The sequence below is a fragment of the Spea bombifrons genome, chromosome 4, assembly GCF_027358695.1.
Source record: "Spea bombifrons isolate aSpeBom1 chromosome 4, aSpeBom1.2.pri, whole genome shotgun sequence".
Taxonomy (NCBI): domain Eukaryota; kingdom Metazoa; phylum Chordata; class Amphibia; order Anura; family Pelobatidae; genus Spea; species Spea bombifrons.
The window spans coordinates 100793517-100808758 of NC_071090.1; the positions used below are offsets into that span (position 1 = coordinate 100793517).

The following is a 15242-nucleotide window of genomic DNA, read 5'->3' on the forward strand; positions in this document are numbered from 1 at the left end:
TCCACCTCCTTGCGACTGCAGCGGAAGGCGACGTCAACCCGCTGCCCCAGCTGGAAGCACCGGTAAGAGAGGGGAGAGAGGGGGGGAGTGTGTGTGTGTGTGTGTTAGTTAAATGGGGGTATAGGGTGTGTGTGTGTTAAATGGGGGCATAGGGCATTTCTGGAGTGGCGTTAAGGGGGCATTTAATAGAGCACTCTGCCTCCTGAAATGCCTTATACCTCCCTATATGCCACTCTGCCCCATAATATGCCTTTTAACCCCCTAAATGCCAGAGTGGCATATGGGGGTATAAGGCATTTCTGGAGGCAGAGTGCTCTATACAATGCCTTTTAACTCCCTTAATGCCACTCTGCCTCCTGAAATGCCTTATACCTCCCTATATGCCACTCTGCCCCATAATATGCATTTTAACCCCCTAAATGCCAGAATGGGATATAGGGGTATAAGGCATTTCTGGAGGCAGAGTGGCACATAGGGGGTCAAAAGGCATACCATGGGGCACAGTGGCATATAGAGGGTTAAAAGGCATATCATGGGCCACAGTGCCATATTGGAGTGGCAAGCCTGGGGGCAGATGTGCGTAACTGGGGGACAGGTTGGAAAATACAAGAAATAAAAACAAAAAAAATATTTTTCTCAATCATAGCTTTTATTAAAAAAAATAGTTTACATGAATTAACATTTACTGGTAAAACTTTTTTTCCTTTGGGGTCGTCTTATATTCAGGCTTTTTCTTTTTTTCCTAAGTTAATATTCAGATTTTGGGGGGTCGTCTTATAATCAGGGTCGTCTTATAATCGAGAAATACGGTATGTCGTGTTTTTTTTTTTTTATGAATTTCTAAATGTAAGAGATTTTTCTTACACGATTTGTAGCTACGCTTTGATATACTACCAGCAGGAGAATGTGTTGTGTATAAAGTCGGAGGTGGAACTTTGACTTTAAAAGATCAAAGTATTTGACAATAAAGGAAAACGATCCCAAGTCAGAAAGAAGCTGCCAGGAAGCGTGCCGTTTCCAAGAGAAACACGGATTGTTTAGGAGAGCAAATTGTGTTTGTAGGGTTGGAGCAGCCACATTTGTAAAGACTATTAGCATTGGGGCGAAAAGGTCGGAACCTGTGATTTTTACAGGATTTTATTTCAATAAATTACCAGGAAGCCAACCGTTAGGTGTTTAAGGTATTTATTTAGCATATTAAGCGGCATGGGTCAGGAATCCTGCTGGACGGCTGCGAGGCATTTCACCAGACGAGGTTCAGCGCACAGAGAGGGGACTCCTTTAAGAGCAGCCTGTGGGGGGGGGGGGAGATGATTTAACGTTACTATGGACAGAACAAGACATCACAGTAAGCTATGGCTGAACCATTAGCCATCCAAAGATAAGCAGCCATCTCACCTTGACCTGTCCGTCACAGCATCGGTCTAATAGGAGCAGGCACTCTGTGGCCCCACAAAGCAAGGCTTCCGTCACCGGCTCCGGAGTCTGAACTGGTTCACAGGTAACATCATACATGAGTTTCAAAAGGGCCTTCAGGAGAAGCGGCAGCCTATGAGGGATTCTGGGAACCAAGAAGGGGAAAGTCAGCGTGTGAGAACGGTGTCAGGGGAGCATTTAATAGATGACGTTCTGGGACACTCACCGGGGCCAGGCGTATTTGATAGTCCCCTGCAAAGTCTCTAAAATACAAAGCCTGGTGGTTTCTTCTGGCCCATCACAGACTTCCAGGTACCCAACGATTACGCGCAGAAGTCTCTTCATGTGGCGGACCACCCTCATGCCAAGCCTGTATTTAGCATTTTAAAAGAAAAAAGGAACACCATGGCACTCAGCATTCAAAATAGGGGGACAAAACCAAAGTGATCAGGCTATTGATCAAGCCAGTGTGGTAGTTCAATTTTAATTTTGCATGTTTTCCACATAAAGGGGTTTATTCACTAAAGGAAGAATTGTCAGGAAAGTTTGCAGGGGTTTCAACTCCCCAACATCCATTATAAAGGGTCACAACTGGCAGGTTTCTCCAGCTTGGGCTGAGCTGGCCCTGTATAATGTATAATTTAACGTGTAAGGAGACATTGAAGAAATCTCCCTGATTTATCTAGAAATTATACATGGTCAGCTAAACTTTTTCCAGAGCAGAAGCTGACTTTGGCTGACTCTTCATGATGTAAAGTCAACGAGCCGAAACACAACTCTCCGGAAGATGGTGTGAGTGTTTGCGTCTCTCCTGCTGCTCTCTGCTGCCCTCCTGTGGTGGTAAAGTCGGGAGCTCTAACTTGTCTTGGAATGCAACACACGCGGATATGAAGCAAGAGCAAAAGTAAAGAATGGTTTAAATTGCTTTAAGGACACAAAATATGTTCCTATCACCATATCAACCAATAAACTGACCTATCCAATTCCATTGGTTGCTATGGTGACAAAACTACTTTTACACCAGAATCACTTTATATACATAAACTCCATTATTTAGAGTATGTTCTATAGTTCTGTATGGATCGGTGGACAGCTAATGAATTTAGCGTTGAGAATCGGATGTAGCTTCCCACGTGGAAATCACCTTTCCTGGAGAGAAGGCAGGTAGCGAGCGTACGACCTGCGCAGGGCGATCTTGTGCTCCATCTCCATGTGTGTGAGGACCAGCTGCATGACTTGGTCCGATGGGTCCTCTCCATCCTTTTGGTATTCCCCGACGGCCGGAGGACGCTTGTGGAGGACGGGGAAAAGATCCAGCAGGCAGGGGAGGGCCACCTAATTCACAAAATACATTATTATGGGATGCTAGCTTTCTTAAACTGATCTCACGAGAAATAAAATATTTAATTCAAATTTAACCATATACCGCCCAAATAATTACATTTAATCATTCTAAAAGCTCCGAAGGAGGTGTTTGGTTTTTTTTTTAAGGACATTTAATCGTCTTGATCCCAAGAGATGATGAGCGTAAGATTCCTAATCCCACACCATGAGGTTCTGTTACGCCGGCCCAGTTTTTTACCTCGATAACATCGGCATCGGTCGCATACAGGTGATTGCGTAACGCTTGGTATACCACCAGCGCGCGGTTATACTGTCGTAGCTCTGCTGACGGCTAGAAAAGGAGACAGAGCGAGACTGGAATAAAAATCAGAACCAAAATCATTAAGTATAACAGAACGGGAGGCTTTTGTATCTTAAATAGAAGTTCTTGACATCATCTACAGGCGTTTAGAAACAGGAAGTTCTACTTACCGAGAGCTTCTTTTCCCTGTCAATCCCTGGTGACACAAGGATAGACTCCTCCTCCGTACCTGATAGGGCAGGACTCCAAACTTTAAAAGGGCCCTCCCCTCCTACTAACACCAGTGAATATCAAAGACCACACAGGCAAAGAAATCTGATGCAACAAAGTTTATTGAAAAGAAGGGAGGGAACAAAAAATGTGTCACCAGGGATTGACAGGGAAAAGAAGCTCTCGGTAAGTAGAACTTCCTGTTTCCCTGCCATCCCAGGTGACACAAGGATAGATTTACCAAAGAAGAAGGGTGGGCAAACTAAGGAGACAAAACAGCCTCAAGGACCTTCCGACCAAAAAGAGAGTCCTCCTGAGCCATATGGTCGAGACGGTAATGCTGCACAAAAGCGTGGAGAGTCCGCCAAGTAGCCGCCTTGCAGATCTGGTCAGGCGAAAGGCAACATCTTTCAGCCCAGGAAGTGGAGACCGCCCTAGTAGAGTGGGCACGGATCCCCACAGGAGCAGGTTGGCCGGCTGCAGAATATGCCAAGTTGATGGTTGCAACAATCCACTTGGCGATGGAAGACTTGGAGATACTGATGCCCCTGTTGGGCCCTGAAGAGGCCACGAATAAACGAGAGGACTTACGCAGGGGTAGAGTCCGTTCCAAATAGATGGTGAGGCATCTCTTCAGATCCAGAGTGTGAAGAACTTCTTCTTCAGCCGAGCCAGGATCAGGAAAAAAGGTAGGCAACACAATCTCCTGGTTCTTGTGGAAAGCCGACTGAACCTTGGGTGCAAATTCAGGTGGCAGAGAGAGAACCACCTTATCCGGGAAAAAACGGAGAAACGGTTCCTTCGTAGACAAAGCCTGGAGTTCACAAATCCGACGAGCGGAAGTAATGGCTACTAAGAAGGCCGTCTTCAGCGATAATAGATACAGGGAAACCGACTGAAGAGGCTCAAAAGGAGGTAATGTGAGTCTTCGAAGGACGAGATTCAGGTCCCACGGAACCATCCTGGTGACTGAACGAGGACGTATCCTGACGATGGCCTTGGCAAAACGTCTGATCACAGGCAGAGATATAAGCTCGAACCCGAGGAGAGCACTGATGGCAGAAATCTGTACCCGGATCGTAGAAGGCTGAAGGCCACAGTCGAATCCTTCCTGGAGGAAATCCAGAATAGAGGCAGAGGAACAGGAAGTTGGCGAAATCCCCTTGGAACCACACCAACTGTGAAATCTCTTCCAGATCTTAATGTATCGCAGAGAGGTAACCTTCTTTCTACTCTGCAGAAGAGTCTCAGCCACATGACAAGAAAAACCTTGCGCTCTCAGCAGTCCGCGTTCAATCTCCAGGCCGTCAGGTGGAACACGGCAGGGTTTGGGTGTAGGAATGGACCCTGATGTAGAAGGTCTTTCCAAGCTGGGAGCTTCAGAGGGGGAGAGAGACCTAGAGCGATCAAGTCGGAATACCAGACTCGCTTCGGCCAGTCTGGTGCAATCAGGATCACAGAGGCGTGGTCCTTCTTGATCTTCTGCAGGACCCTGGAGATTAGGGCAAACGGAGGGAAAACGTATGCGAGACGGAAATCCCATTCCTGTGAGAAGGCATCTATTGCCAAGGGATGATCCTGAGGCCTGAGGGAAAAGAAGACCGGAACCTGAGCATTGTCTCTGGAAGCCATTAGGTCGATCTCGGGCAAGCCCCACCTTTGGACGATTAGATTGAAGGCTCTCGGATGCAGAGCCCACTCGCCGCTTAGCACAGGAGTTCTGCTCAGGAAATCTGCTTGAGAATTCAAAGTTCCTCTGAGGTGAACGGCGGACAGAGTCATGTGATGGGCCTCTGCCCAAAAGGAAATCCTGAGCGATATACGGAGAAGTTGAGGACTTCTTGTGCCCCCTTGTCTGTTGACATAGGCTACCACTGCTTGATTGTCGGAACGAAGCAAAATGTCCTTGCCGGCGAGCAGATGCTCCCAGTGATGCAGAGCTTTTTCTACTGCAAGTAACTCCAGACAGTTTGAGGGAAGAAGTGTTGTAGCTGGAGACCAGAGACCCTGCACAAACAGGTCTTGATACGTAGCTCCCCATCCCTTGATGCTGGCGTCGGTGGTGAGAAGTACCTTGGAGACAAGAGACCATCTTTTCCCGGCTGCAAGGACGTTCCGTTGGAGCCACCAGGAGAGGGAAGCTCTGACCTGCGGAGGAAGACAGACACGCCTGTCCAGAGCCAAGGGGGTGTCTTCTAGATGGTTGAGGACAAATCTCTGAAGTATTCTCATGTGGGCCAGAGCCCAGGGCACTGCATAATTTGCGGAGACCATCTTGCCCAGCAGGGACATACATAACCGTAAGGGGCTGCGGTGCGCAGAGCGAATTCTGCGTACTAGGAATCGAATCCCCTCTATTCTGGCAGTCGGAAGGAAAGCCTTCCCGGAGCAGGAATCCAGGCGAAGACCCAGGAACACTAGATGTTGAGAGGGAATGGTGCAGGATTTGTCCCAGTTCAGAATCCAGCCGAGACTTTGTAATGTGTTGACCACCGTGGAAAGATGAACCCGAAGAATCTGCGCCGACCGGGCATGGATAAGCCAATCGTCCAGATAAGGAATGACTGAGATACCCTGAACACGGAGATGGGCCGCCACGACTGCCAAGAGTTTTGTGAAAACTCTTGGTGCTGCTGACAAACCGAATGGCAGGGCTTGAAACTGGAAATGCTGGACAGTTGAACCCCGAGGAATCGCCACTCTCAGGAAACGTTGATGAGACGGATGGATGGGAACGTGGAAATATGCATCCTTTAGGTCTAATGAAGCCATGAAGTCGTTGAGGCATAAGGTGTCGAGGGTGGATCTCACTGTTTCCATCTTGAACCTGATGAACTGGAGGTGACGGTTCAAAAAACGCAAGTCTATGATTAAGCGAAGGCCACCCGGTTTCTTGGGGACCAGAAAAACCGGAGAATAAACCCCCTGGCCTTGTTCTGGCCAAGGAACAGGAACCAGGACTCTGATGTCTGTCAACTGATGAATGGTGGAAAACAGGACCGACCGCTTCACCTGGTCTGGAGGAAGGTGGGAGATCAAAAAATGGTCCGAAGGTCTGGTCCGGAATTGAAGTTGATAGCCGTGCGATACAACGGCTCTCACCCAGGGGTCTCGGGTGAGTGAGAACCAACTGTCGGTGAAAAAACGAAGTCTTCCTCCCACCGGAATGGAGAAGGCGTCATGCAGCGTTCTTGGGGTCTTGAAACGCTTTGGGGAAGGCGATCCTGTCAAATCTCCCCCTTCCCCGAGGGAATCTGCCTCGAAAGTTTTGCTCTCTAGACGAGGGGTTGAATCTAGAACTATGGCCTCTAGATTGTCCCGGGAAAAAAGGCCGAAAGGACTGCCGTCTTTTCGAAGGAGGCTTTCGCTGAGGCATCCAATGCTTGTCCCCTGTGGTCTTCTCCAAAAGGGACTCCAGCTCTTCCCCAAATAAAGTCTTGCCCTTAAAAGGGATATTAAGAAGCCTGTTCTTAGAGGCATTATCCGCCGCCCAGGCCTTAAGCCACAAGGCTCTTCTAGCTGCCACCGAAAGCGCCGAAGCTCTGGCTGTCATTCTGATGTTTTCGATTGAAGCATCACAGAGAAAATCCACGGCCAATCTCACGGCAGCAACATTCTTGAGGATAGTCTCCCTGGAGGTTTTGGCAGCAATATCCTCTTCGATCTGGGAGAGCCAAATCTTGACAGCTCTGGAAACTGAGGCAGAAGCAATTCCAGGTTTAAAGGCCGCAGCCGAAGCCTCGAAAGATTTCTTAACTGCAGCTTCGGCTTTCTTTTCCATGTGGTCAGAAAAATGAGAGCCATCCTCAAGGGGCAGAGTAGTCTTTCTGGAGACCTTCATAACAGCAGTATCCACCAGCGGGGTAGCGCAAAAATCAGCAAAGTTCTCATCAAAGGGAAACATGCGTTTAACCCGTCTGGACATGTTAACCCTCCTTTCCGGGTGGTTCCATTCCTGCTTGATAACGTCAGAAAGTGCAGGATGAACAGGGAACGAGGCAGACTGCTTGGAGAAGCTGGCACCAAAGAAAGAGTCATTTTTCTGGGTGGAGGCCTCCTCCAAATGCATAGCTGACCTCACAGCAGAAATCAAAGTCTCAATTTCCTCCACCGGGAACAAAAAAGAACTTTCCTCCCGGATCTCTCCTTCCTCTGAGGAACCTTCCTCTACCTCAGGATAATCAAACTCAGAGTCTGAGAACAAAGGCTGACGCCCCAGGAGAGCAGGGTCTTGTACCGCGGGAAGGTGATGATAGGCAGGAACAGGAACAGGAACCGTCTGACGGAAGGCAGAGAAGGTAGACTGCATCTCCTCTTTAAGCCAGACCAAAAATTCCCTACCCCCAGACGGCTCAGAATCCGCTACAGATCTCAGGCAAGCGGAGCAGAGTTTCTTCCTTGAATCCTGCAAAGCCTTGTGACACCCGGAGCATTGGGCATGTTTAGACTTCATAACAGCTTTCTTGGGCTTGTCCTCAACAGAGGGCGGCTCAGAATTATCAGGGGCCGACATGATGAAAGATGCAACAGCACCTGACCAAAAGAAGCAGCAGGAACACACACAGCATTCAAATAGCTTACCTTCCATATATACAGTGAAAAAGGAGCTGAAATTAGGCTGGAATCTGCAACAGCAGAGAGTTTGGCGCCAAATTTTCAAATTCTGACCAAAACGAGGCTTGGAATGCACAACCAGAAGTGCAGAAGCCCAATCGGAAGACAGCAGACACCATATTGGCCGAAGCCAATAAGCCGCAACAGCGGCATCTAGTGGCTGAAACACAGACCGGCAGGCGTCCCCGGCTATAGGAGGTGCTGGCAACCTGCTGGCATCTCCGTACACACGGCCGGTGGAGCTGCCGCTAACCGCCAGGACACAGCCGAACACCGCCGGGGTGCCGGCACCGCCGCGATCACCGTGACGACGGCGCCGCCGGGGGCCGCGATAACCACCGGGACGACGGAGCCACCGCGGCCGCGAACACCTCCGAGACGACGGCGCCGCCGCGGCCACCGCCGGGACGACGGCGCCGCCGCCGCGGCCGCGAACACCGCCGGGACGACGGTGCCGCCGCGGCCGAGATCATCGCCGGAACAAGCGCTGGGCGACGCAGCACCAGCCATCAGGCTGAGGTGCAAGGTATCCCCCAGGAATGGGGGCTTAGCCCGGGGAAACGGCTCAACCTAGAGCCTAGAAAATAATAAAAAGGTAGACGAGTCCCCTACCTGGTAGGGCAGGAAAAAACACTGGTGTTAGTAGGAGGGGAGGGCCCTTTTAAAGTTTGGAGTCCTGCCCTATCAGGTACGGAGGAGGAGTCTATCCTTGTGTCACCTGGGATGGCAGGGAAAATGTCTTCTATAGAAACATACAATTTGTTGGCAGATAAAAAAAAAAAAAAAAAAAAAGGCTAAAAAAAAAGGCTAAAAAAAAGCTTATCCTTTGCATATTTAAAATCCCTGACTGAGCCTCTACTACTTCTGCTGGGCAGCTGTTCCACTTACCTACCACCCTTTAAATGAAATAAAATAGCTCAAGTTCTAGAGTTTCAGAAAGGAAGGATGGTCTTATAGTAGATTATAACCCCCCGAAGGCAAAACATTTTGTAAAAGCCTTTGCTAAAATGTGCTCTTTTATGTGGCCTGATAATAATTGTCAATAATAATAATGTTAAGTAAATCAACCTTAGCAGATCTGTCATTGTATCATTTCCTATGATGCTCTTAATCACAAAAATGACAATAACTTTACAGCAGCTGTTTTTTTGTGTCACATGACAATTAACCATTCCCTGAAAAACCATACATAAAGCAAAAAAAAAAAAAAAAACTTTACATGGGTACTTCTGGGAAATATTTCAGCCTTCATCAGATGATGAAATCTCTAATGCATTTAATGGAAAAAAAACGAGCGTGGGTTGAACAGCACATTTTGCCTAAAAACCATTAATGGTGGCCATTTATTTAATATTATTTATATGTTTAAATACCAGGCTATGATATCCCAGAAAGAAAGCGCATTGGTTGTGAGCGAAGGAAGAGAGGGACCCGAAGGTCATATGAGTCACATGACCGTATGACGCACTCACCACGTTCCGGATGATGTGACGCAGACACGATATTCCCAGCACTTTGTTCTCAGGCTTATAATCATCGGAGAGCAGAAGAGCCGGAGGCAGGACTTGGCTCAGAAACTCCGGCAGCCAGGGCCGAGGAACCAGGGACAGCACCCAGGAGAAGACATGCGGTGCATCGGGGTGCGACTGCCACGTCTCCCTGGAACCAGACACACCGTGAGAAAAACGGCACAGATATTATATCATATTATATATATATATATATCAGACACGCACACAGCGAACAAAAACGGTTCAGACAACATTTTAATTTCATTTTTGGGTCACTTGTTTTTTTTTAAACAAAATTCAGCACGGGCTTTCATCCAGAAACAAAATGTATTCCACGCACAGAGTTTCTCTCTCTTTCTCTCATGGTAGAGGGCTCCGAAAGGAGAGGGGGTTGCCTGACAGTGCTGTGTGCAGAAAAAGAGGGGACTGCAGAGGAGACAGTGTTGTGTGCTGCGAGGAGAGGTGTTGTGTTTGAGGAGGGAGAATTAAAAAAAAAGAGAGAGAGAAGAGAAAGAGAAGTGTTGCGTAAATTGTTGGTGCTATATAAATAAAAGATAATAATAATAATAATAGAAAATAAAAAAATAGTGCCCATCACTTTAACGACACTAGTTCACATTATATATATATACACGTGTCCCTCACTTGCACAGCCGGGGTCTAAGTAGTCTCAATACTTCTCTAAATGTCCCAAACTCAGATTCTCGGTCTGAGGGTCCTCGCAGTAAATCAGTAACACTATCACAGTTGGAGGCATATATTAGCTTTCTGAGAAGCTGCGCAGTCAGAGTCCGCGATAAATCATTTGTCCAAGGCCTGTCTAGTGAATGCGCCCCACACAGAATTAGTATGGGTGCTGTAGCACAGCGCAGAATACACTGAGGATCCTCTGGCCACACCCTTGAGGAGTCCAGCGCTGCCTCTGAGGAGGTAGGCAATCCCTCTGGTTTTGAATCATCCTTTGCATTATCTGTCAAATCCTCCTCTACAAGCTTTCCGACAGTCCCATTCTCTTCCTGCGGAGCGCATTTTAGCCCCGCCTCCGCGATTCCAAAGGCAGATTCTGGCGTTGCACCATTGGTAGATACCGCCCCATAACATGTAATTTGCGAATCTTCGGGCTCCTCTTTGTCACGTGATGAGATCCTCACCGCTTCCAGGAGCCGGAGACATGCTCGGGCCGCGGCTGCCGCTCTCTCCGGTACTTTATGCTTGTTCTCTGGCTCAGAACCGGGTGCAGCCCAGACAACAACCGCTTGTAAAAGCTCCGCACAGCCGGCCGGGGACAAGGATAGCGGAGGAGCGCTGCCAATACAACCGGATAGTTCAGCCAGAGCCCGCTGAATATGCTGTTGCGAAACGGCCATGCCACTGCATGACGTCACAACCCGGAAGGAAACCGTTGGGGGGGTCAGTCAGTGGCGCAGTCGGCCATTTTTGTTACTGGCATAGCATGCAATGGCTGCGACGACTATTGGCAAGAAAAATTAGCTTTCATTTCACGGTGCGGTGGACGCCTGGAAAATGATTTCATTGTAAATCGCTGCTTTTTTTAATTTATCTCTCAGAAGCCCCGCAGATATAGTAATCATAGACAGTGTGTTCAAAATAACCATACGTACAAAGCGTCCCTCTTTAGCATCCCAAGTCCCTCTTTCACTCCCTGATGCCCCTATTAACTTGGAGATTACAATGTTAATGTTAAATTCCCAGGGAGAGAAACAAGGAGTTACAGAGGGATTGGGCTCCCAAAATAAGATTTCCCTTTAAAACAAGTGCAACATTCATGTTGCATTCAATTATGTAAGGAAATATCTAAGCACGCCATTCTAATAGCACATATGCTAGAATAATTTTATACTTTTTATTGGGGCGAAAACTTCCCAGATGTCAGAAGTCTCTTCTTAGAATGGGAGCCAGAAGAGGCCTCTGAGGTTGGCACAGAAAATTTATCCTCTTTAACTAAAGACTCTGTATGATTTATGTACTCTTTCTAATGACATCATAATGCATTTTATATGAGGAAAGTGTTACCGGATTACTCATCCCCCTTGCACTGTGACGGTATAGTGATAATATACCCTTAGGGGCCACAGATAAATGGTAGGGCTAATGGCAGCCTAAATGACTAATAACAACACAGTGCGCTAATATGAACTAGCAGTCGTATTTTTGCATTAAATTGGACGTTTTTTTGTTTGCCCTACAGAGGGCAGCAAAAGCCTCGCTATTAAGCTGTGAGTTGGCTGGTGAATTGCTGTGAGTTGAAATGCTCTGGTGTTTATTCACTAAAATGGGAGTTGGCAGGTTGTGGTTTCAACTCGCTGAATTCACTATGGATTACAAAGGGCCATCCCTATTAAGTTTCTCTGCAAACAAGGGCCGAGCTGGACCCGCATTATATATATAGGGTGTTACAGTGCGTGGCCCCCGGCTGCGTGAGCATAAAACCAAAATGTCCGTCCACCTCTCTGACATCATTGGAGGACACTGGAGTGCCAGGGCCGCCTTGTCATTCCCAGTTCAGCCCTGGTCCAAATAGTAGGGTGAACCGGTTTAAATATGTTTTATGAAAGGCCCTCCAAGGTGTGCTGGAGGCAGGGACCGACCAACCTGTCCTGGATGCTTGTGAGGTACAAACCTGTACAATATAAAGGGGCAGTTCATCTAGCTCAACTCTTGAAGATGGCCATGGTGGACCCAGATCCCCCGAAGATTTGTGGGGTGGGTTTTGGTGAGGGAGGAGTGGTAGCCCTTTGCAGGTGGCCTTCTCCCTCAGATGACTTTGTTCTCTTTGGGGGGAAACACCAAGAAGATCCAGCCCTCCTGCAGGCCTTTGGGGCGAAGGTGGGAAGGAAGGGGTGATATATCCTTTCAGGGAGTGCGGTCCCAGAAGAGAGAAGATTCCGGAATCTGGTGTTCATCGTGGCCCCCAAATGGCTACATTTTTGCACCTCATCTCCCTTTTTCACATCAAACCACTGACTTTGGGGCTCCAATAAAAAAAAAAAACAAGACAGCCTGAAAGATCAGCTTCGTAGACAAAAATAATATATATATATACTTACCAGGAGATGGTGCGTTGGCTTTAACAATTTTCTTGTAACCCCTGAACCGACATGCTGGTAATTTAAGAAGTTGTACGACAGTAAAACAAAAAATATAATGATGTAGACGGTATCATTTTGCATTTTCTACTATGTTCATACAATGATGCCCAAAAATCTTTCCGGAAAAAAATCTTAAATCAGGTGTAATTTTGTCTCAGTCATGTGACCCAAACGCAGACCCTGATAAGCATAAAACTGCGGATATGCTAAGGTGTGTTTGCTCAATGTACAATGCAAATATTGTCTTAAAGTGGGACTACACCTTTAAATTACTAAGAAAGCTAACATGCCACAACTGCAAGTAGAGGAATCCATATTTAACCCCTTACGGGCTCAAAATGCATAGTTTTCTATGGGTTTAGGGACCGCCCATTGTCCTTAAGGGGTTAAGCAGATAGAAACATAAGTGTATTATATGCTATTCAGTTTAGGGGTTTTATCGGGTGGGTGTTGCAAAATGCCCTGTGACAGACACGCCAGAGGTTGTATACCTTAGTGAATAAATAATGAAATCTATTTTGGTTGCTGTTTGCATAGTGTGTTTGTAGATGAATACAGAACTAAGCAAAAGTTTTAGGCAGGTGTGAAAAAATGCTGTAAAGACAGCTTTCACAAATAGACATGTTAATAGTTTATTTTCATCAGTTAACAAAGTTGAAAGTGAGGGTTCATTTCAACATCTTGACTCTTACTTTCATGGATCTTCACAGCGGTTCCCTACTTAGATCTTCTCACTCGTCCCTATATAGACTCCTAACCGATCTCTCCGCTTAGCCGATGATCTCCGTCTCTCCTCTCCTCTGATTTGTAGCTCTCATGCGTGCTTACAAGATTTCTCAAGGGCTGCCCCTTTCCTCTGGAATGCCCTCCCCCGGTCTATCCGTCTTTCCCCCTGCCTTCAGTCCTTCAAAACATCCCTAGAGACCCACTTCTTTAAGGACATTGCACATTAATGCCCTCCTGTAGTCCTTTAGCTCACCTTTCCTAGTCCTTAACAGCACTATTTGGCGCAACCACCCTTTGCCTTCAAAACAGCATCAGTTCTTCTAGGTAGACTCGCCTAGAAGAGTCCTAGAAGTCTTCTGGGAACTTGGTTGGCAGGTTGTTCCAAACATCTTGGAGAACTAACTACAGTTATTCTGTGGATTTAGGCGCGACAGTTGCGTCTCATTTCAGACAGAGTCGATGATTTTGTATATAACAAAATAAATTCATGTAATGTCTTGATTTTAGAAAACCTATGCATATTGTTTATTTTTTCAATGTTTTTTTGTGAGGTTATGGGGCACAAAATAGAACATGTCCGTTCCCTTTTCCAAACCTTTCAATTTCAAATTTGGGATTGTTTTGCAGCCCGACAGCTCACAATTACCTCCACAAACTTATATAAATTTATGTAGAGAAGACAACCCAGGGAATTTCACTTGCAGCATTTGGACATTTATCATGCAACCTTTTGGTCACCAATCTTTGGCGAACAGTAACATTAATTTTTTGTTGATTTCTTATCAATATTTCAATGTTTCTTTTGATTCTCTGCACAGATTACATGCAACTGCAGAGAAACCAACAAAAATGTGTTCAGCTGCATCTCCAGATTACAGAAAAACCCCACATGCATAGGTTTTGTTTATGGATTTTGGAAGTTACAGGGCACCAAATGGAACACCCCACACCCCTTTCCAAACTTAAAATGTTGAATTTTTCTTTGAAAGCCTTAATTGCCTTGAATGGGGTACTTTCAAAAAACATCCTTTAGCCCAGAGGTGTCCAGAGGTTTTTTTCTGCAGTTGGCGACTTCATCAGAAATGTATGTGTGTATGTGCCACATTCGTTTTCCATTGTGAGAAAATGTGGCCGCTTATCTGTGTAAGGCATGTTAATACAGGATTACTGTGGCAATAATGCAATTCCGTCAACAAACACACCTCCAGACACAGACACAACACACTAACACACACCCAGACACACCAACACATCTAGATACTCATCAGTAACACCCACCCCACCCTGACACTCACACCAACACATCTAGGCACTCAGCACTAGCAACCACCTCCACCCAGACACTCGCACCAACACATCTAAACACTCAGCACTAACACCCCCACCCAGACACTCACACTAACACACATGCACACACACTAACACCCACATACAGACACCCAAACATACCCAAATCATCAAACTAACACAAACAGACACACTAAGATACCAAAAGACATATGTTTACACAAATACCCTGATACACACATATACTAACATTCCCAGACACACATGCTAACATACCCAAAGGCACATGTTCACACACACTAAAATACCCATATACACTAACATACATACCCACAGATGTTCTTTTCCCTCCATGTTACATGTTAGGTGGGACACATTGCGCTACCAGTGTGGAAGAGAGTGTACCATCATGAAGCAATGTAGACGAATTTGCTTTTTCGTTTCATTTTTACATTAACTACCTTTTATTTGTAAACAGGGAAAAGAAAAAATGTCGGTGCGCTAAGCTAGTCACAGGCTCAAATAATACAAATGTATAATACGAGGCCTACCAAACAGGTGTAAGCATGCTGCAAAAACAGTGTATTGGCTGTACAATGTATACAAGAAACAAAACCTGACTGCGCTTCTTACCCTAATAAAGTTGGCAACAAATATATAAACATAATATAAATGAGAGGTTTTGGTTATAAAAAACCAAATTATATAATTAAGCTCACCCGC

General features: G+C 46.4%; 1 protein-coding gene across 1 annotated transcript; it reads right to left on the reverse strand.

The window, feature by feature from the left end:
- Positions 1–1168: 1168 nt before the first annotated feature.
- Positions 1169–10774, reverse strand: LOC128490655 (TELO2-interacting protein 2-like). Its single transcript, XM_053462639.1, has 7 exons — positions 10042–10774; positions 9358–9544; positions 2999–3091; positions 2561–2751; positions 1643–1786; positions 1399–1561; positions 1169–1292 (listed from the first exon to the last, which is right to left on the reverse strand). Exons 1-7 carry the CDS (start codon positions 10761–10763, stop codon positions 1212–1214), a joined length of 1581 nt encoding a protein of 526 aa, XP_053318614.1. The 5' UTR covers positions 10764–10774; the 3' UTR covers positions 1169–1211.
- Positions 10775–15242: the final 4468 nt, after the last annotated feature.